Source organism: Dama dama, chromosome 30, assembly GCF_033118175.1.
Source record: "Dama dama isolate Ldn47 chromosome 30, ASM3311817v1, whole genome shotgun sequence".
Lineage (NCBI taxonomy): Eukaryota > Metazoa > Chordata > Mammalia > Artiodactyla > Cervidae > Dama > Dama dama.
Genome location: NC_083710.1, coordinates 28,341,839 through 28,364,126, shown reverse-complemented (window position 1 = coordinate 28,364,126; position 22,288 = coordinate 28,341,839). Strand labels below are relative to the sequence as shown.

The 22,288-nt window shown below is 44.5% G+C and overlaps 1 protein-coding gene across 3 annotated transcripts in view; it reads right to left on the bottom strand.

Annotated features, from left to right (window-relative positions):
• SMAD9 (SMAD family member 9) overlaps positions 1-22,288 on the bottom strand; it is a 71,683-nt gene that overhangs the window by 7,532 nt on the left and 41,863 nt on the right. For all 3 annotated transcript variants that reach the window (XM_061133381.1, XM_061133380.1, XM_061133379.1), the window contains exons 2-4: positions 18,141-18,777; positions 12,302-12,559; positions 8,982-9,203 (exon numbers count right to left, since the gene is read on the bottom strand). In XM_061133381.1, the coding sequence (XP_060989364.1) occupies positions 8,982-9,203; positions 12,302-12,559; positions 18,141-18,552 (892 nt within the window). In that variant the 5' untranslated portion in view covers positions 18,553-18,777. The remainder of the gene's footprint in view (positions 1-8,981; positions 9,204-12,301; positions 12,560-18,140; positions 18,778-22,288) is intronic.

Here is a 22,288-nt window from a genome sequence, read left to right as displayed (position 1 = left end):
TCAAGGTGTCAACATGGTTGTAAATACAATCTCCATGCAGTGGCAAGGGGATTGTAGAAATGATCTTGAATCTACTTATAGGGACAGATTTCGGTACTTTAAAAAAAAAAAAAAAAAAAAAAAACAGTTTTAAATAATACATCTGAAAGGCTTCCAGGGCTTCTCAGACCTGCATTTAGGAAACATGACCAACATAGCCACTCAGTTTCTTTGTCAGGATCTAAGTAGCAATGGAGGCAGTTTTTGCACTATTATGTAACTACTTCCTGCCAGCTTTATGGTTTCCTTTTCCCATCTCCTTTCCCTTAATACAATTTTAGAAAAGAATAGCTTTCAGGGTCATGTATTCAAACCACAGACTCCAACACAGTCTGAAGAAACTGATTCAGGGTCACAATGATAAAGCTCTTGATGCTCAGGTGAAGGTTCCCCTCTCACTGCCTCAGTCAGACCAGGTCCCCTCCTCTGCTCAGCCTTCCTCTCCCTTTTCTGCCTTACCTCCATGATTCTCTCCCCTGAACACTCTGGGGTCTGATCCCCAGGGCCCTGGCCCTGAGGAGTAAGCAGAAGGATGGTCCTAACTGTCTGGGACACAGTTACCTGGCTGGACCCACATGTGGGGGGTGTGTGGTATTAGATGCTCAGTCGTGTCTGACTCTTTGTGACCCCATGGACTGTATGTAGCCTGTCAGGCTTCTCTGTCCATGGGATTCTCCAGGCAAGAATATTGGAGTGGGTTGCCATGCCCTCCTCCAAGGGAATCTTCCGGACCCAGGGACTAAACAAGGGTCTCCTGCATTGCAGACAGATTCTTTACCATCCGAGTCACCTGGGAAGCCCAGACTTACTTGGCTGGACCTACATACTGGAGGTGAGACAAGGGCAAATCCAAGCAGACTTTCTCTAAAAACTCCCAGGGGAAGGCCTGCTTCTGGGGTGGCTGGAGAGCAGGTCATCAAACTGCCAGAGCATGAGGCTGCTAATAAGTGTTCAGTATGTCTTTGAGTTGAATGCCCTTCAAATACATAATCCTCCTGGAGCTTACTAAGGAGAAAAGATAAGATTTTTTTTGCTATCTGACTCTGGTCTTTATTTAGGGGATGATTTTCAATCCTGTTAAAAGTCTTATCCGCAACCACAGACATCCTGGCAGAGCACAGAAAGCAGAGAAAGCCTGGATAGGGAGGCAGCAGTTCAGCGTCCTGAGTGAGAAGAAGAGGCAGAGCGGATGGGATGTGTCTGGGAAAGCCCTGAGCCGGCCCGGGTCACCAGAACAAGGAGGGATATTCAACCCCATGATGAAGAAGGCTAAAGACAGCGGCATCTAGAGTGTCAAGTAAGCAAGGGATTTTATTCGCATCCATCTGACAGGCCAGAAGCCTGGCTTTAAACCATGTCTGCGAAATGCTAAATTGCCACGGAGGACAGTGAACAATAAGGGTAAACACCCAAAGAAGGTGCCGCCTGAGATGAGAGAGAAGCCAGGCAACGTGGTCCTCTGGAAGTTCCGCCCACACCTGGGACTACATCTATTCCTGGGCTGCGTCTGCCTCCGTCGGCGTTTTCCACCTGTTGTACCTGCACCCACCCCTTAGGAGACGAGGGAGTCTGGAGTCCTGGTGGTGGTGAATACTAAGGGCTCTCTGGGCTGGATTGGGATCCGCTGAGTCAGACTGCAGCTTGTTCCCTTCTGCTATCTTCTGAAGCCTTGACTGACACAGATGATGGAGGGGAGGCTCAGGGGACAGCAGGTTAATTAGGCTGGTGAGCATGTTCCAACGGTCCTAGAGTCTAGTAACAGAGGGGGATGTCACAAGTGGAAGAAATATGCATGGATTCCCTCCAGAGTGGGATGGGGGGGGTGGGGAAGGGATATCCCACCCCTGTGGAAATCTCATCGCCCCACCTCCAGCTCAGAGACATACTTAAATATATGGGAGAAAGAATATGAGTGCTGAAATCTGCTTTAAACTACTCTTCCCTGGTGGCTGGGATGGTAAAGTGTCTGCCTGCAATGCGGTCTGACCCAATCCCTGGGTCAGAAAGATCCCCTGGAGAAGGAAAAGGCAACCCACTGCAGTACTCTTGCCTGGAAAATTCCATGGATGGAGGAGCCTAGTAGGCTACAGTCCATGTGGTCACAGAGAGTCAGACATGACTGAGCGACTTCACTTTCACTTTTTCACTTTCACTCTCGTAAAAATACTGTGGAGGGGACTTCCCTGGTGGTCCAGTGGTAAAGAATCTGCCTGCTAGTGCAGGGAACAAGGGTTTGATCCCTAGTCTGAGAAGATCGCACATGCCCCTGGGCAACTAAGTCCCTGTGCCACAACTCCTGAGCCCACATGCTGCAACTACTGAAGCTCTAGAGCCGGTGCCCTACAATAAGAGAAGCCACTTAATGAGAAGCCCGCGCATGGCAACTAGAGAGTAGCCTCTGCTGGCTGCAATTAGAGAAAGCCCATGCACAGCAACAAAGACTCAACGCAGGTTGACAGAAAAACAACAAAATTCTGTAAAGCAGTTATTCTTCAATTAAAAAATAAAAAACAAAATTATAAATAAATAAATTATAAAAATAATATAAAATAAAGATTTCCAAATCTACAGCAGGGCTTTGGGCTAAAGGATGGAGGTGGGCCTGCCCAAGACTGTGACTGCAGCTGTGCACTGCGCAAACCCAGGGCGTGCCTCAGACCCCCGAGACTTGTATGATTATTATATATATATATATATATATATACAATATATATATATATATATATATAAAAGACTCTTCCAGCAGGGGGCAGCAGCGGCTCCTTTCAATTCACACAGAGCTGCCTCCCGGCTGGTACCAAGTCAATCCCCTAAAGCTATTACTGGAAGACTTTAAGTATCTCTAAACAAACAGGATGAACAAACAGATTTGGGCCCAAGTGAACTACACTACCATGGGCTTCCCTAGTAGCTCAGCTGGTAAAGAATCCACTTGCAATACGGGAGACCCTAGTTTGACACCTGGGTGGGGAAGATTCCTTGGAGAAGGGATAGGCTACCCACACCAGTATTCTTGGGCTTCCATGGTGACTCAGATGGTAAAGAATCCACCTGCAATTTCGAAGACCTGGGTTCAGTCCCTTGGTTGGGAAGATCCCCAGGAGGAGGAAACGGCAACCCACTCCAGTGTTCTTGCCTGGAGAATCCCATGGACAGAGGAGGCTGGCGGGCTACAGTCCATGGGGTCACAGAGAGTCAGACACGTCTGAGTGACGAAGCACGGCACTGAAGGCCCCACTGCACGCGCACACTGTGATTCTGCCAAGGTGGGTGCCCCTTGGCGCTACCTTCTCTCTCTCTCCTCTCTCACTAGCAACCCCAGCTCGCCTGGACATGCCGGGTCCCACCCCATCCTCACAGGGGCAGGAAAGCCCACTAGAAGGAAAGTTGAAAATACTGAGATGCCAAGAATACAGATCAGCCACAAATCCACAACCTAGAAATAATCAGTACTCACATTTGTCATATGCTTTCAGTCTTTCATGTGTACATGTTAAATAAAATTGGGATCATACTCTATAGGCTCTTTTATAACCTTTTTTCACGTATTAAAATACTGTCAACAACAACAACAAAAAATACTGTCAACATTTTCTCATGATATTAAGTGTTCTTCAGTATAGGATTTGCTTTTTCAGGGATGAGAAACTTTACACACATTGAAAGGCAAAATGGAAAGGACATTTTGAGACCAGGAAACTAAATCCACTGGGAAAGAAGGAATCCAGAAATCACCTTGAGGGACTTGCCTGGTGACCCAGTGGCTAAGACTCCACACTCCCAGTGATGGGGTCCAGGTTCAATCCCTGGTCAGGGAACTAAATCCCACATGCTATAACTAAGACCCAGCATAGCCCCAAAAATAATTTTTAAAAAATGAAAAAAAAAATCACTTCGAGGTACAGACCCTGCTTCTAAGGAACTAACAAACTAAACCCCTGTCTCAGGATAATTCCTTTCACAAAAAAGGGAAACATTACTAGATTTCCACAGAACAACTTGAGATGTACAAGAAAATAAAGTTTCATAAAAAAGTGAAAAACTAATTCCCAAAGCAATTCGATGATTTGAAATCTATGATAATTATGTCTGGGAAGGTCCAGGTTTGCCTCATTCAATGTGCATGTATGTGTGCTAGGTCATTTCAGCTGTGTCTGACTCTTTTCAACCCCATGGACTGTAGCCAACCAAGCTCCTCTGTCCATGGGATTCTCCAGGCAAGAATACTGGAGTGGGTTGCCATTTCCTTCTCCACGGATCCTCCCGATCCAGGGATCAAACCCACGTCTCTTATGTCTCCTGTGGCGGCAGGTGGGTTGTTTACCACTAGTGTCACCTGGGAAGTCCCGGTAAGTTCAATACGTGGGGCTAATGCCTCAGGAATTATCGGTTACCCCTTCCTTCTCCCACGGGAGGAAGGACAGCCAGCAGCCAGGACACACGCAGCTCGTCTGCAGCTGCAAAGAAGAAACGCGTCCGTCCTGCCGCAAGTCTTCTTTCACACCGAGAACTCGGAGCAGCTCCTTACGTGGGTCAGTGGTGCTGGCTGCAGGGACAGCACAGTCACAGGTGCTCAGGAAGAACACTGCTATTGACTTGGGTTATATTACGTTGTGCATTTCTAAGAAACATAACCTGACCTCAATGACCGTAAGAGCACACATATGCTCAGGCAGTCCTTTCAAGACTGCGGCTTTCCTCATTATTTGGAAACCAGGGCCATCCTAAAAGCCACTCTAAAAAAGCAGACACACTGTACACTCCAGTGACCCAAACTGGCTATTCCGTCATTCCCCAAACCTCAGGAAATAACCTTGGCTTTATTTTGCGCAGTCACAGACAGGTGTGATTATGTCAGCAGTTCTTCATCTTTTTTTCCCTATAAAGATACTAATAATCCTCCCATGGAACTCAGTGTAACTCAGTGTGGGACGGCTTTTCTAGAGTATTCTTGGGGGGAAAACACAAAATCTTTTCTGATTTACATTTTTAAAGTAAATGACTGTAAAATTTCATCACTGCAGTACAAAATGAGGGCCTTATTTCAACATCTCAGAGTTGATTATGACATACTGTGGCTGTGGCATATGACAATCATTTTCATTCCATATCAAAAGATTCAATTCCTCAAGCACTGAACTAAGAGGGGTGCTGAGATGAAAAAGCAGGAGGGTCCTTCCCCTCCAGCAGAAGGAAGCAACTGGGCCTGAGAGACAGAGCCATGGGTGCAAAATCTGTGTCACTTGTGGGACCATGGATAAGCTTCTGAACTCTTCTGAGCTTCTGTTGCCTCACCTGTAAAATGGGTCTAAGAAACCCTAACTTGTAGAGTGACTATAAAGCAATAATATGTGTAAGTGCCTGCCAGGGTGCCTCTCAGATTTGGGAATCTGTGGGGGTGGCTGAGTCATTCAGAAGAGTTCAGGCAGTGTGCCTGGTTTTTAAGGAAGAGTATGGACAGACCTCAGGTTAGAAGGCAGTGTTCCAGGTTCTTTGAGGTCCTGCCTCTGATACTGAAGGTGCAGCCTCTGAGATTCTAGTGCTAACTTGCTAATGGCTATTTAAAGCTCTTGGCCAGAGAGGTCAAAGCAATAGACGTGTTAACTGTTGCAAGGTTACAGAGAAAGGCTTCGTGCCAAGCCCTCTGCCTCACGGTGCGTCGCATCAGATGGAGAGCAGGCTGAAACAGCACAGGCGAGTCCGCACGTGACCCATCACCACCACAGACAAAAGCTCAAAGCACACGCGCCGCTGACGGGGTGGAGGCACGGATCTGCTCTAGTGGACCGCCATCTTCCCTAAGTGGCAACAAACACAAACCGGAAGTGACCTCAAAGCAACTGATAACTACTGAGGGGAGAAAAGGCGCACTATTAACTATAACAAAAAGAATCTTTATAGGTATCTTACCCCCCACATCCCACAGTCTCATCTCGATATAACAGCTAGGGGATCCTTTTGAAGCGAAAACTCAGATCTATAAACTCCAACTTAACTCCACCTTCTTGTGTCACACAGGCAAAGCTAAAGCACTCTGCATGGCTCCCAGGCCATGAGACCTGGTCCTGTCCCCTCCTCCTCTATGACTTCCTTGCCCCCTTGCTCACTCTGTTCCACTCACCCTGGCGTTGCTGCTGTTCCTCACACTGTGCCAGGCAGGTTCCAGGGCCCTTGCACATGCTGTTCCCTTTGCTCGGAAAGGTACCCACACTGCCGATTCCCTCTTTAGCTCTCGACTCAGGTGTCACTTCCTTAGGAAGCCTGCTTGTCTAGCTCCCGCATTCTCTTCCCCTCCTTTGTTTTTCTCTAGATACTTATCATTTGACCGTGTGTGTGTGTGTGTGTGTGTATGCATGAGTGTGTGCCAAGTCACTTCAGGAAGTGTCCAACTGTTTGTGACCCTGTGGACTGTAACCAGCCAGACTCCCCTGTCCATGGATTCTCCAGGCAAGAATACTGGAGTGGATTGCCACGTCCTCCTCCAGGGGATCTTCCTGACCCACAGATGGAACCCATGTTTCTTACATCTTCAGCATTGGGTGGTGAGCTCTTTACCACTAGTGCCTCCTGGGAAGCCCCCTATGTGTATGTGTGTGTGTATGTGTGTATAAAATTTCTTGTTTGTCTTTCTTTAGTAGTAGGTAATCCAAGAAGCCAGGAGTTTTTTGTTTCGGTTGTTTCCCATTGCTATATCCCGAGTGGCAGAATCGTTTGGCCCAGAGTGGATGCTCAATAAATATTTGTCAGATGAATGCGTATCTCTGAAGTTTGAGCACCTCCCATAACTAACTCCGCAGTTACAGAATTAGTTAGTTAGTTAATTAACAAGCTAACTCACTCCCTAACCTTGGGGTGTGTTTGGCTGCAAACTTACTCAGGCTGGTGCTCCAGGAAGCCATGCAGCTCAGAACAAGGGAAGCCACAGGAGCCCCTGAGAGAGGTCCCCCTGACCTCAAAGAAGACCAATCACTCTTGCTTTGGAAATATCCCATGCCATGCTTTACGGCATGTCTTGTAGCTTCCCCGTCTTTTTTTTCCCCCACATTAAGGCAATTCCAAAGCAGCTTTCTGAGAAAACTGTGCCTTTGCCTTGGGCACCCTGTTGAGGGTGGGGTGTCCTTCCATCCAGGTGAGCATTTCCTAGGCTCTCTGGCTCTTGCTCTGATGTTTTTTTAACCCTGTAGATTATCTCTCAGTTAGTAACATGACACCAGCCCTCCACATCTGTCTGTCCACATCAGCAGCACCTTGAACAAGCTGCTTTCAGAAAGCTTCCCAGAAGGTATTCAACACTCTCTGCATATTTTAATTCTATTTTTAGATCAAGTGGCTTAAGTAGAAGTCTCTCGTGCAGACCAATCTGCAAAGCCCTGCAGCAAATGGCTCTACGGCAGCACATTTTAACATTCTATCTTTAGATCACCTGAAGATTCTTATAAAAATCGTTTCAAAGTAAAACCATCCTGAAAAATTTAAGAAGTCAAAAGTAATCAGTTCCTTTGAGGAATGACTATATTTCCCTCTTGGGATAGAAGTTACAGATTAAGTTTCTGTTTTCTGAACTCTCTGGGAGCCTAGGGGAAAATTTTAACCACAGTCATAATCACAGTGCTAATTCTGAGGGACATATTTGTACTCATCTCCCTGACTCACCCCCAGCTTCTGACTTTCTCTTTTTCATTTATCATTCTCTACAAAGGCTTCTCATAAGCCACCACAGAGCCACTATGGGAAGATACAGGATAAGATAAAGTAACTGTCACTATTAAGGGTTAACATCAGTGAACAAATTCAGCCTGCGTCTAATCGATGGTCTGTAGGTTGACAACAGGAGACATTTGGGAGATAGGACAAACGCAGATTGCATCACACATGAAATAAGGGTTCTTCCCTGGAAACTTAAAAGAAAAGGCTTGTGGCTACTCCCCAAGGTGGTGTAAGTGCTGGACGGGGAGAAAAAAGATCAAATGACCCCAAAGCTTCTTTACATCTGTGATTTCAGGGGACAACCACGCATCATTCCGACTGCCAACTCTTTGGATAGAAAAGAAAATATGAGGGCTTCCCTGGTGCCTTCCTTCCTGACAATGCAGGAGGCACAGGTTCCATCCTCAGTCTGGGAAGATCCCACATGCCGAGGAGCAACTAAGCCCGTGGGCCACAGCTACTGAGCCTGTGCTCGAGAGCCCGGGAGCCGCAACTACTGAAGCCCTTGCGCCCTAGAGCCGGTGCTCCACAACCAGAGAATCGCCGGCAATGAGAAGCCTGTGGACCGAAACTAGAGAGTAGCCCCTGATCGCCACAACCAGAGAAAAGCGCGCGAAGCAACGAAGACTCAGCACAGTCAAAAATAAACAAAGAAAAGTAACTTAAAGATCCTCAACCAGGCCTCAGGCTAGGCTGAGACAATCACACCAATGAGGTGGGTTCCAAAGGCGTCATTTCCAGACCCGAGCGAGGCCTGTGCCTCTTCAGCTGTTGTAAAAGTGCCTGGACACGAGAAAACCCCAACCCCCTATCAAAGGCTTCCAGACAGACAAGTCACTGATTTTTTAAAGAGCTCCCTTCTCTGTCTCTAAAAGTAACTTTACCTGATACAGATTCCTCTTCTTCAGAAGTCATCCTATTTAGCATTTCAGGCTACTCAAAAATAATTCATGCTACATCTCTTCAGTCATTTCATCCTGTCTTTGTATTTCTCGTCTTGTTCATCTTCCTAACACCCACCCTACGCCACCTCCCAGAAGATGCTGTGCCTACCTCAGAGGGGGAGGCACTAAAAGACCCCAAAAGTTCTCACGCGCTTCCCAACAGTATCCCCAGCACAGTCTCCCAGCTCCCAGCCCTGGGAACATCCCACTAGGCCATGCTGCCAACCCATGGCTCATTTCTGTGTGTTAGCTCAGAAGAAGATATGAAGTGGATTACACATGTGCCTTTACCCTTTCCTATGTGTCTTCTGGTATTTTCTATTGTTGAGTTTCTGTTTACGTTAGAAAGAAGTCCGAGACAGAATCTGTTCCTGTTATTTGAAGGGTCTGTGAATCCATCGATCAGCACACTTCGGGAGGAAGCCTGGAATGTCTCCCCGACGCGGTTGTTCAGTTCGTAGTAGGCGACGGAGCACCAGTGCTGCGGCTCCTCGTAGCAAACTGGCCGAAAATCTGAAACAGAAGTGCATCAGACAGGACATCACTACCACCACGCCCGGGACCTCCCAGCTCACGACTCCACCAGGAAAGCAAGGAGACCACTGTTCCCCAAAGGCTGGATATGAGAACCAGCACAATGCTGTGAGTTGTTTCCAAACTTGCCTCTTTCACGGAAGCTGCTTGCAGGCTGCTCATCTGGTCCACGTACCTGGGAACAGGGGCTGATGTCCTGATGACTCTCCCAAGGCTGGAATCTTTGTAAATAAGTTTATTAGTTTTGAGGGGCCAGGCAACATTGGTATGAGTGGATCTGTGCAAACTTCATCCCCCTATCCAAAGGAAACACAGCTAAAAGGAAGTTAGAGGGTCATGTCATCTTCACAGCTGAGAGACAGCATTTTACTGCCAAACTGAATTCCTATAGTAAAGAGTATCCTTTTCCAGAGAACTAAAGATAAAAATAATTGTTTGGATATGATAAAAAATCAAAGCAAAAATACTGCATATGATTTAAAATTGTTAAGAAAGAAAAAAAATTCCACACAGACTCACATTCTTCTTTGTGTATATATGGGATTATTATTTCATGGCATAAATATACTTTAAAGGGAGAGGTCTAATTCATTAGGAAATTGATGAATGTTATGTTTTCACCCCAAATTTTTCAAAGTAAGTTGCCAGTAAATTCAGAAACCCAATTTCAGAGTTCTTTCTTTGCAAATCATATTCTTTTTCTACCTTTCTATTGATTATAGTATCTTTCTTTTCTTTGCGTATCCTAATAATTCTTGTATCTAGAGTGTGTTCTTTTTTTTTTAGAGTGTGTTCTTATAAGCACTAAAATATAAACTTACAAAACAGATAAATTAGGGGGTTATTATTTGGTTTCCAAATGGACCTTCACTTATGAAAGAATTCCCCCTGAGATATGTTGAATAGTAAAGTCCTTTAGACACTCCCTTCTTGGTGTGGTTCCTGGGACCACAGCCCCCTTCAGCAATCCAGGAACTTCTTAGGAATGCAGATTCTTAGAAGCCACTTCAGTTGCAGGGAATAAAATTTGCATTTATATAAGATCACCACATGGTCTGTATGAACCTTAAAGTTGAGCAACATTTATCTATTTATTATGTCCTATTTACAAGGACACAAATTGGAAGGAAATCCACCACAAACCTTTGTTGGTGTTGTTCAGTCGCTCAGTTGTGTAGGCGGATTCCTTACCATCTGAGCCACCAGGGAAGCCATGAATACTCGAGTGGGTAGCCTACCCCTTCTCTGGGGGATCTTCCCAACCCAGGAATCGAACTGGGGTCTCCTGCATTGCAGGTGGATTCTTTGTGCTGGACACACAAAAGAGAAGGCGGCTGACCTCTGAGTGGTGGAAACAGACTGGCAGGAAATGACAAACATGGTGTGATAGACTTGACAGTAGATGCACAGGGAAAATAGCAGATGTATTGTTGAAGGGCAAAAGGAATGACTGACGGTATAACTCAGAAGCGAAGAGGTGGGACAACTCCCTTATCATCCCACATTTTATAAGTTTTCTAAGGACAGGAGCAATTTCAATAAACATTTTAATCCTCCATTCCGAACCCTAAGGCAATGCTTGCACACAAAAAGAGCTTGACAAATAACTGTCAAATAATGGGTTGGCCAAAAAGTTAGTTCAGGTTTTTCTTTAGGATGTTACAGAAAAACCCCTACAAACTTTTTGGCCAACTCAATAAATGACTATGGGAAGACAGGAGAGGCAGGTCGCAGCAGATGCACCAAATGCATTTGTGCACACCCTTAAGAGGGCTTCCCATGTGGCTCAGTGGTGAAGAATCTGCCTGACAGTGCACGAGACATGGGTTCAATCCCTGGGTTGAGAAGGTCCCTTGGAGAAGGAAATGGCAACCCACTTCAGGACTCTTGCCTGGGAAATCCCATGGACAGAGAAGCCTGGTGGGCTACAGTCCACAGGGTCACAAAGAGTCGGACACACCTGAGCAACCAGATAACACCTATAGGAACTTGTGAGCTGGGGATATTCTTTATCTCACTCTCACAAGGTATGTCAATCTCTCCTTCGTTACCTGACTTAGACCCATCTTTTGAAGGAAAGGACTCCCTTGGATTGCTGATAGAGGCAGCCAGAGAAGAGGCCTACCACTGATTCCCCTACACTGCCTGCCCTCAGGCCACGTCTTCCTGGTTATGTTAGAAAAGTATTTTATAATCTTACTTCTAATTCCTTAAATTAAAAAGGAAAAATCCCTGGAAATTCCCAAGGATGATGTTCAAATCCATCTAGTTTCTCAGAGCTCCTGCACCCCAGGCAAGGCTTGCAGATAATAAGAGCTCAATAAATATCTGTTAAATAAATGAGCATAGGAAGACCTGAATGAGGTGGATGGCAGCAGCTAGCACCAGATGCATTCATGCATGTCTGCAGGAACTTGTCAGCTCCTGATATTCCTTATTTTACTAGAAGAAACTGATAACTCATACCAAGTGAAGCAAGTCAGAGAAAGACAAATATCATATGATATTGCTTATATGTGGCATCTAAAAAAAGGCTACAAAGGAACTCATCTATAGAACAGAAATAGAGTTACACATGTAAAAAATAAACTTATGAAAAAAAACTTATGGTTACTGGGGGTAGAGAGGGGAGGATAAATTGGAAGATTGGGATTGATACACACATACATACATATATATACACACTACTATATATAAAATATCTAATTAATAAGGACCTACTGTATAGCACAGGGAACTCTATTCAATACACTATAATGACCTATATGGGGAAAGAATCTAAAAGAGAATGGAATATGTATATGTGTAACAGATTCACTTTGCTATACACTTGAAATTAACCAACACTGTAAATCAACCAACACTGTAAATCAGTTACACCCCAATAAAAATTTTTAAAAAAGAAAAAAAGAAACTGATAACTGCTCCAAAATGGATTGAGTCCTGATCAAGAGGGTGGGGTCCAAGGGCCCCCTAGAGCCTGCGGTTTGAACTGCAACTGACAAATGATGCTCACGATGGCCCCGCCCACACAAGCGCGTTGGCTCGCATCCCAGGAGACCGCGGCCGGCACTGACCTGAGTGCTGGAAGGGGCTCTCCGGCTCCGAGGGGCTGCCCGGGGAGTGGGGGTAGCCGGCCGTGCACGGGGACGGCGGGAACGGGGCCCCGGGCGACGGCGGGAAGGCCGGGCACGGAGGCTGCTGGAAGGAGTCGGGGTAGGTAGCGTTGTGCGGCATGAGAGGCTCGCTGTGCAGGGAGGCGCTGCGGAACTTGGCCAGGAGGCTGAGCTGCGGGTTGTACTCGCTGTGTCGGGGTACCAGCACGGGCGGCAGCACTGGGGGAGGAAGAACCGATGCATCAGATCCTCGTTTCGGCGTCCCCCGAATACAGAGTGGACGCGGGCTGCTGCTGCCTGTCCACTCGGGCCACTACCTGCCCATCATTCTGTGGGCTCCTCGTGGCCCATCATTCTGTGGGCTCCTCGTGGCGCTGTCCACGATGGTCCCATCTCTCCTCCAAAAGGGAGCTTGGCAATCAAGCTAAAGCAATGGTTTCACTCCTCACAGCCAATTTAGGAAAAGTTTAGAGGAGAATCCTCCTGTTGTTAGTAGTCTAAGAACTGCCTATTCATTCCCACAGCAGAAAGGACTAGAGCAGCCCTGTTACCTCACCTGGGGATCTAATCGTTCACCTCTTCTTCTGATTCTGCCATTAAAGTGTTTTTTCTTTCTTTCTTTTTTTTTAATCAAAATCAGTTTCCATTGCTCATGATGAAACCCCAAGTCATGCCCTGGATATTTTTATTCAGATATTAATACCTCTGGAACTGTGTTGAATTATTTAGATGACTAGCCTACATTTTTAGGCTCCATGGTGCTGGTTAAGTAAAAATATTCTACTTGTCTTTACCAGAAAGATTTAAAGGTAACTAAAAATTATAAAGGAAAAGATGAACAGTGAATAATAATAAAAGTGAATAAGTAGAAGATGAAGCAGTAATAGAGAACTTATCTGTTCATTTTAGTATGTTTCCCTCTGGGTTCCCTACTTTAAAAAGAACATGAGTGATTTTGCTCCTGATTCAACACAAAAACAAGGACAGATGCAATTCTCAAGAGCAAGCATTGGTCAGACATCCCTAGTGCCCACTGACTTCTGAAGTGTCCCCAGGCTTGGCAAAAAGAAGTTATCCCATGGAGTGTTGTTGAGGGATGAGCTGGGACCAACCTAAGTTGCAGAAGGAGAAACAGGGAAAACAGACAGAGGAAGTGATGAAAGAAACAACAGGGGAAAATGTCTCGGAGCCCGAAGAAGGATCTGTGTCATCAGATTGAAAACAGCCACACAGTATACAGCCCAATGAGTGAAAAAAAGATCTATCATAGTCATGCCATCTTGAATTTCAAACATCTAAGGACAGACTGAAAAGCTCCCAGAGGAGCACCTCAAAGTCACCACAAGGACATGAGAAAATGATTTATGACTTCCTGTCATCCATGCTGGACAGCGAAAGGCAACAGACTGGACTTCTCTGGTGGTCCAGTGGTTAACAATCTGCCTGCCAATGCAGGGGACATGGGTTCGATCCTTGAGCCAGCAACTAGATCCCACATGATGTGGAACAACTAAGCCCATGTGCCAAAGCTACTGAAGTCCCAGCTCTAGAACCCATGCTCTGCAACAAGAGAAGCCTCTGCAGTAAGAAGTCTTGCACTGCAACGAAGATCTGGTTCAACCAAAAAATAAAATAATTTTTTAAAAGGCAATGGACTAATAATCTCCTAAAGGGAAAAAATTTGAACCCCCAAATTCCACACTGGAAATTAATAGCAAAAAATAACATAATATTAACTTAAATAATAATATAATATAAACCAAAATATAGATTGAGAAAAGGAAGAAAGGATAAAGGTGATATAAATTAACTAAATCTTCACCTTTTATGTTAGAGTCAATGAAACTAGCTAAAAGTGATAAATTTGGAAATAGATGTATAAGCATATTATTTAGAATTATCTATTTTTTTTAGTAATAATGGAGAGAGCTAGCAGAAGAACCAAGCAAGAATGATTAAAAGAAATTGTTCCTGGAGATAGCTGAGGTAGCACTTGTTTCAAATCACTCTATGGATTTCTTATCATAAGCAAGTATCTATAAACACTTTCATAAAAAGTAAATATTTTGGAGTAAACAGACAATAAGAACAGTATGGTAACAATAATATCCATCACAAATTCCACCATTTACCCACTATCATAGAGTTATCTCTTCTTAACAAGCAACAATTTTCAGTTCTACAGGTAGAATATAAACTCCAAGAGGCAGATGAACAGTTTTAAGCTAAACCACTACAAATGAGGGTGGCAGGGAAACAGTGATTTCTTCCTCCTTTAAAAGCCAGTATTTGCATATATTGCCTTATAACATTATAGAACAATCCTCAATATCATGATGCAAAAATGACATAGACGATAAGCCATCCAATCTCCTTCCATGAATATAGAGGAATAAAAAGATTTCTTGCCTCATGAATACTCTGAAAGTGAGGGGCTGACACTCTAAATGGCACATGGCTTATTTTTCACTGATGCTTCTTGAGCACAGTGTTAACAATGATCAAATAAACCCTCACTTTTCTTTTTGGGAGGAAGAATTTGAATACTCTCTGTTATTTCAGTTCTTATATACCTACAGGGTATCCTTGACATTGATAAACAGAATTCCTCATATCTGAATGCAGAGACCTTCATTCCTCCATGGCCTGCAGATCTGAGGCACCAAAAGAGAAGATGAATTTGTCTTTATTGAGACAAACATCTTGATAATGTATTTCTATCATCTGAGTAAAACTAAAGGCAGTGGAGATTTGTAAGGAAAACTGATAGTATCATCAGAGTTATAATTCAGCCTGACAAGATCCGTTAATCTTGGGATTGCATTGATCATATTTGTAAATACTTTCACTCAAACCACAGCTGTCTTAGCCGCTGTGGGCTACTAGAACATATAGACCACAGACTGGGAAGCTGATAAACAACAGAAATTTCTTTCTCACAGTCCCAGAGCTGGACAGTCCACGATGGGGATGCAGCCTGGTCAGGTTCTGGGCAGAGCCCCCTCTGGGCTGTAGGCTGCCTTCTCACTGTGTCCTCATGCAGGAAGGGACAAGAGGTCTCTCTGGGGACCCCTTTATAAGGACACTAATCCCACTCATGGGGGTCTGGCTTCATGATCTAGCCATCTAAAGGCATTGCCTCTTAATACTATATCATCTTGGGCATGAAGTTCTCAATGTATGAATTTGGGGGGACACAGACATTCAATCTAGAGCAATAGCTATTCTTAATCAACTCAGTTCTATTTCTGTGTGACAACTGCTGCTTGCAAATAAGACCTAGTGAGCTTACAGACATTGGTCTCAACGTGTGTTCAGTCGCATCTGATTCTTTGTGACCCCATGGACTATAGCCCGCCAGGCTCCTCTGTCCATGGGATGTCCCAGGCAAGAATACTGGAGTGGGTCACCATTTCCTCCTCCAGAGGATCTTCTCAACCCAGGGATCGAACCTGAGTCCCTGGCATCTCCTCCACCAGCAGGTGGAATCTTTCCCACTGAACCACCTGGGAAACCCCTTAACACGATGCTACCTTTTAAATACCACACTATCTAAGCATGACCTGGGGGCAGATAATGGAAAGAATTAACTGTCTATAAGGGACTGCAGGGCAAAGCTGAAAAAAGCTTTTGAATCTTTTTCAAAAGTCATGTGGTTTGGATAAAGTGTGGAAATTTAACACAGAGGAGAAATTATACTGAAATCACCTCTGGCTGCATGAAGAAAAATCGTTATGAGCCCCGAAAACATTTTCGCACCGCTTCTACCAGACGCAAGCCACATAAAGTAAGGTCTGAGGACTGGTGAGATTTTACCAGCTGTTGGGTGCCAGTTCATACAGATACAAGTATTCAAACTGGAAGTTTGTGTTTAGAAACTTAATAGCCACTTGACAGAGTAATTTTATATCTGTTGAATAGTAAGAAAAAAAACTGAGGTTGTATTTTTTAAAATCAAGCTTGCATTTTTAAGTCTTTTAAAAATTTCATCTGCCCAGTAATTTATTTGTATTGTAAAAATATTGCTATTTGATGGATTGGAAGCTTTTTAAAAACTGGTGCTTCACTGCAGATAGTTTGAAAAGCACTAAAATAGATTATTTTAGTAGGTTATGAGAAGGAAAAAAATAATCTACAATGCAGCCTTCAAGGTTCCAAGCATGGGTGGTCAAAAGATGAGAGATTTCAAAGGCAAAACTTCAGTTTTATGACAATTAGGGACCCAGCAAACTTACTGAACATTAGCATCTTACATTGTTCTCAAAATATTGACTTTAAGCTTGGCCAGAAAGCTAGATATAAAATTTGCCTTTTTATTGAAAAAGTCAAATTTAGGAATAAAAAAAGACAGCTTAAACATCACTTTAAAATTAATACCACATTTAGCTATCTTTCATATTGGAAACTCAAACCTAAACTACCAAGATATGAAACCTGCCATATTAAAAACATTCATACTATTATTTCTGAAACAACCTCACATAATATGAAAAATGAAAACATCAAATAATCCTTTAAAATCAGGGTTTCGAGTGTTCAAAAGGAATGCCTGATACATCTTACAAACACATCTAATAACTACATTACTGAGGGAGAGGAAAATGATTCCCTGATGAACATTTTTCATGGGATGTATTCTGAATGCTTACTATAACTCAAATCTTAGAAACAAAAAACAATCAAGTTGTTTCTGTCATAAACTCCTTAATGACGTGTTTTTAAAGTAGATGAAGAAAGCCCAGAGAGAAGCAAGAAAGAGAAGAAAGCAAAGAGGTATATGATCTAGGGGAAAGCACAATGGATTCACCAGGAAAGTGGGCCTTTCTCATCACGGTCTCATCCTGTATCCTGAGTGACATGACTGTGAGAAGCATCCACGCTCAGGCAGGTGACATCCTTGACATCAGTTTAACAGCATGATGGCAAGATTCAGGAGCCTGAAAGGTCACCTCACTAAGATTGCTCTAGGCTGGGCAGGACTTAACAGGGATGGCTACAAGGTTAACTGAATCTGGGAGGGAGCCAGGTGGCAGGCTGGACTCCCCCACCACCTGCGTTCCTAGACAGAACCGCCTCCTAATGGACATGGGCTGCTCCCCAGAGCGCACGAGCCGGCCCCTCCAGGAATGGGGAGACGAAGCTCCCGCAAAAACTGCATCCCTGTAGCTGCAGGAACACTCCATTCCAAGAGAAAAGCAGTCAAACTGTTACACCAATGTGAAGGAACAAAGATGAACACCGGACTTACACACACACGTGTGTGAAGCGTTTTAGGATTAATACTTTCCTATGTTTAAAGTCATATTTAAGAGAGCTGCCAATCTCCCCTCACTGCCATTGTTTTCAGTCTTGGAAGGATTTCCAGCAACTCTTCCATCATCTGCTTAGTTTAGAAGACACCTCTGCTTACTTTAGCGTGGGGAGAGTGCAGCTGGTTTAGTTCAGTACAGCTGAGTTCAAGGGGAGGAGTTGGGGAGAAAGATTTTTTTTTTAAACTGTTTATCATGTGAAGACCATATTCAGACCTTTCAAGAACTGGACGATGACTCGAAAATACATCAAAATAAAACGGCGTTTTCCAAAATCACACAAAACTTACATCTATGCTGAAATGAAAGATCTTCTGTCTAGGTTATTCTGCCTACAAAATTCTGGATGGGCTTCTCCAAACTGAACCTCCCTCCTTCTGTCTCTCTTGCAGCGGTGGGAGGGGCTTCCTTCTCCTGCCGGTGGCCCGTGTCTCCCCACTAACCGGACGCGCCCTCTTACCTGTCACAGTTAAACCACGAAGGAAACCCACCTGGCGTCTCCACGCGGCGGTAGTGGTAGGGGTTGATGCACACCTCTTTCTGCTTGGAGCCGAATGGGAACTCGCAGCACTCCAGCGGCTTCAGCTCGTGGTGAGACTGCAGGTCCGGCCAGCGCCACACGCGGCAGTAGATGACGTGGGGCAGCCCCTTGCGGTGGGACACCTGCAGCCGCCCGTCCAGGGAGCGGGGGATGGTCACGCACTTGCTGGGCTGCCCCGGGCAGCTGAGCGCCCTCTCCAGCTCGTCCATGGCTCCTTTCTTCTTCTTTAACTTCTTCACTAAAGAGTCCACCGCCTTCTCCGCCCACTTTTCCTCTTCATCTCCTTGCTTCCAGCCGAGCAGTCTCTTCACTGCCGGGCTGGTGAAGGAGAAGAGGGAGCTGATGGGGGTGCTGGAGTGCATAAGAGGGGGGGACTGCCGGCGTCCGGTGCACACAGGGGCTGGGCCCACAGCCCTTCACTGCCTGCAGGGCCCGAGCGAAGTGAGCAAGGACGCCCCTTGGGAGGTCATAGGTCCCAAGTCCCCAGGGACGTCATAGGTCTTCCCTTTCTTCTGGAAGTGACTGTGACCAGTGCAGGCTGGGAAGCAGTTGACTTTCTCCAAAGCCCTGGGGTGGGCAGGACAACTCTGGGGGGAGGAAAAAAAAAAAGATTTCAGTGAACTTCATTGGGATAATTTTCAGAAAAGGACAAAGGTTGGGTGTAAAGGAGAAAATATTTTTCAGATGTTCTATACTTGAAAACACTTAGGATGTCCCTGGTGGTCCGGTGATTAAGAATACACCTGTCAATGCAGGAGACGTGGGTTCAATCCCTGCTCTGGGAAGATCGTACATGCCATGGGGCAAATAAGCCCGTGCGCCACAGCTACTGAGCCCACACGATAGAGTCTGAGAGCCACAGCAACGGAGCCTGTGAACTGCAACTAGTGAAGCCCGAGTGCCCACGAACCCATGCTCCACGGCAAGAGAAGCCTTCGCAGTGAGGAAGCCTGCACGCCACAAACAGAGTAGCTCGGGCTTGATGAAATTAAGAAAGCCCGTGTGCAGCAACAAAGACTCAGGACAGCCAGAAATTAATTAATTAAAAATAATAAAGGCAAAAAATAATAATAATAAAGGCAGACACCAAAAAAAAAAAAAAAAAAAGAAAGAAAGAAAGCTCTTATTAGTCATCTTGACTCTTCCTTCTCTTTTATGCCCTATTCCAAGTCTTGGTAATTTTGCCTTCAAAACATCTTTCAAGTTTGGGAGCTTTCTCTCCATTTCTGCCAACATCTAAGCCCCACCCCACCTGACCTCTCCCCTTGATCACTGCAACACCTCTGAAGGAGCTCCTCTCTTCCAGTTCTAATTCATGGATAGAGGAGTCTGGCAGACTATAGTCCACCAGGTCGCAAAGAGTTGGACACAACAGAGGGATTAACACAGTAATCTTATCACTCGTTTATGCTTCCAAACTACTTTATAGGATGGTGGTTCTCAAAATGTGACCCAAGGACCCCTGGAAGTTCCAGAGTCCCCTTCAGGGGACTGTGAGACCCTTTCTTTTCCAACTAACACATCTGGGTGCACTAAACTTTCCCCCATGTGTTTCAACCCAAACAACAGATCACAACAGATTGTTTGCACGAGCAGTTATGAGAATCCAAGTGCCATAGTCAACCAAGCATTAAGGAGACTTGCAAAAATACAAAACAATAACATTCTTCACTATTGGGGGGTAAAGATTGATTTTAAAAAAAATAAAAAATGTTTATGTTACTAATAATATATAATGAGTTTATCATTGTCTTTAATAAGTCAGTAAATGTTCTAAGCTTTTCAGTCTTAATTCCTAAAATGGTGCAAAAAAAAAAAAAAAAAATGAGCCACATCAACAAAGGTTCTTTGGAGTTCTCAATAATTCTTAAAAGTAGAAAGGAGTCATAAGACCCGAACGTTCTAGAAGTTACACACAGTCACACACACAACATGCACACTGTCACTTTTGTTATTCTCCCTGAAAATCAGTTGAACTTTTCTTTGCCTTCTCATCCCAAGGAGACATTCCTCCCCAGTTATTCAACAGTCCCATTTAAATTTCCTGAGGTAGCTCTGCATTTCCTCTTCTGTGAAAAAATAGCTGGCTTAAACAAAACCCTCAGCTTCTTCCAGGTTTTAGAAACCAGCTCCCTTGTTTCCCTTGTAAAGTGGTTGCTGGTAGGATTTTGGAGAAAGCTGACTCATTTTAGCATCTTGGAATCAATCTAGTTCATCATCTCCAACAACTGTGTGTTTAATACGCATGAGATGTAATTTTCCCCTTTGCCTCCCTGGAGTTGCACCTTTCTGGGTTCAATTACATACACGTCTTTGGACAGAGGTGCTGTCACAACCCTTGCTCTTATGATGATCATCAGGCAGCTCTGTGAAGAGGGGTTATTGGTGGCTCAGATGGTAAAGAACCTGCCTGCCAATGCAGGAGACACGGGTTCAATCCCTGGGTCAGGAAGATCCCTTGGAGAAGGAAATGGCAACGCGCTCCAGTGTCCTTGCCTGGGTAATCCCATGGATGGAGGAGCCTGGCGGGCTATCGTCCATGGGGTCTCAAAAGAGTAAGATATGACTTAGCAACGAAACAACAATAACAAAGCTCTGTGAAGAGGATGGCAGTCTGGTTACACAAAAACGGGTGACATTCAATAAACATGAAGCAACACGTACATACATCACTTTATTCCTTGTGTAGACTTTAGTTAGCCCTGTATACAGACAGAGGGTAAACTAGGGTGAAAGCAGAGTTAAAGACTCCATAGCTGTTCTTTTTCTCCTGGCAGTTTGACTTACACTCAGTTTTATTTGGAAAGGTTGATTTTGTGGCTTAACAATCATGAATTTATAAAGTATAGTTAAGTCACTGTGTTCGAGCTCTGTTTACTTAATTGAGACAGGCTGCCTTAAAGCAATCGTTGAAGAGGATGAAGGGCTCTGAGGAGGAGAAGCAACATGACACAGAATAACCTGAACCTCAAAAGAGCTCTGAATTCTGCTTAGTTTTACATAGAATTTTTTATTACTAAATCGTGGCATAAATCTTGAAGCTGAGGCCATCAGTAGAAAACAGCTACTTATAAAGATGTTCAGTAGAGTTAAACTAAAAGACCCTTTAAAAAAACTTTTGCTCCAGGAAACAAATCACAGTTTTGCAAACCCGGGTTTGCTGCTGTTGTTTTAACTGCTCCGATCTATTAGTGGCCTGGGAAATCAATTTATTGGGACAAATTGCCTTTGTAAAAACAAAACAGACCCTATTGCAGTGAAGCTAACAAAGAAAGAATAGGTATTATTTCATATAAATGCTTCATTTGGAGGTATGTGTTCTGTGTGCGTGTGTGCACACACGCGCAATTATCGAGGGTCACTTTGCAAAATTTGTTATTGTGGGTTACAGTCGAAAAATGTTTGAAAAGCATTACTCCTAAATGATACATTTCCTCAAGCCATGTCTGTTTGAGCTTTACCCTGATGAGTGACTTTCAGGGTCCACCGTCCCTTCTCGTCACCTGGGGAAATTCCAACTAGTCAAGAATCTAGGATTTGGGAACCCTGGCTCTGCAGTCTGATTTCACTGCCACATTTCAAATCTTTATGAGTCTCACCATGGCTCCAAAACTATGGTTTTATTGCCACAAGACACAGCTCCTGTTCCATCACACAGAGCCCTTGCCTTAGTGGGGAGGCCCCAAAGAGTCAACTTTAGAATCTCTGAGTAACAAACGCCAAATTCATAATAGTGACTTCTGGATAGGGAAGGAAAAGAATACAAAATACCAAAAGGTTATAGTTAAGGAATTAAATTTAATATCTTGCAAAAACCTGTAACGGAAAAGAATCTGGAAAAGAATATATAAAAATAGTTGTTGTTTAGTCACTAAGCTGGGTCTGACTCTGTGACCCCACAGATTGTAGCCTGCCAGGCTCTTCTGGCCATGGGATTTCCCAGGCAGGAATACTGGAGTGGGCTGCCATTTCCTTCTCCAGGAGAGCTTCCAGACATAAGGATCGAACCTTCGTCTCCTGAATTGGCAGGTGGATTCTTTACTGCTGAGCCATTGGGGAAGCCCCCCCCCCACACACACACACATACACATATATGTG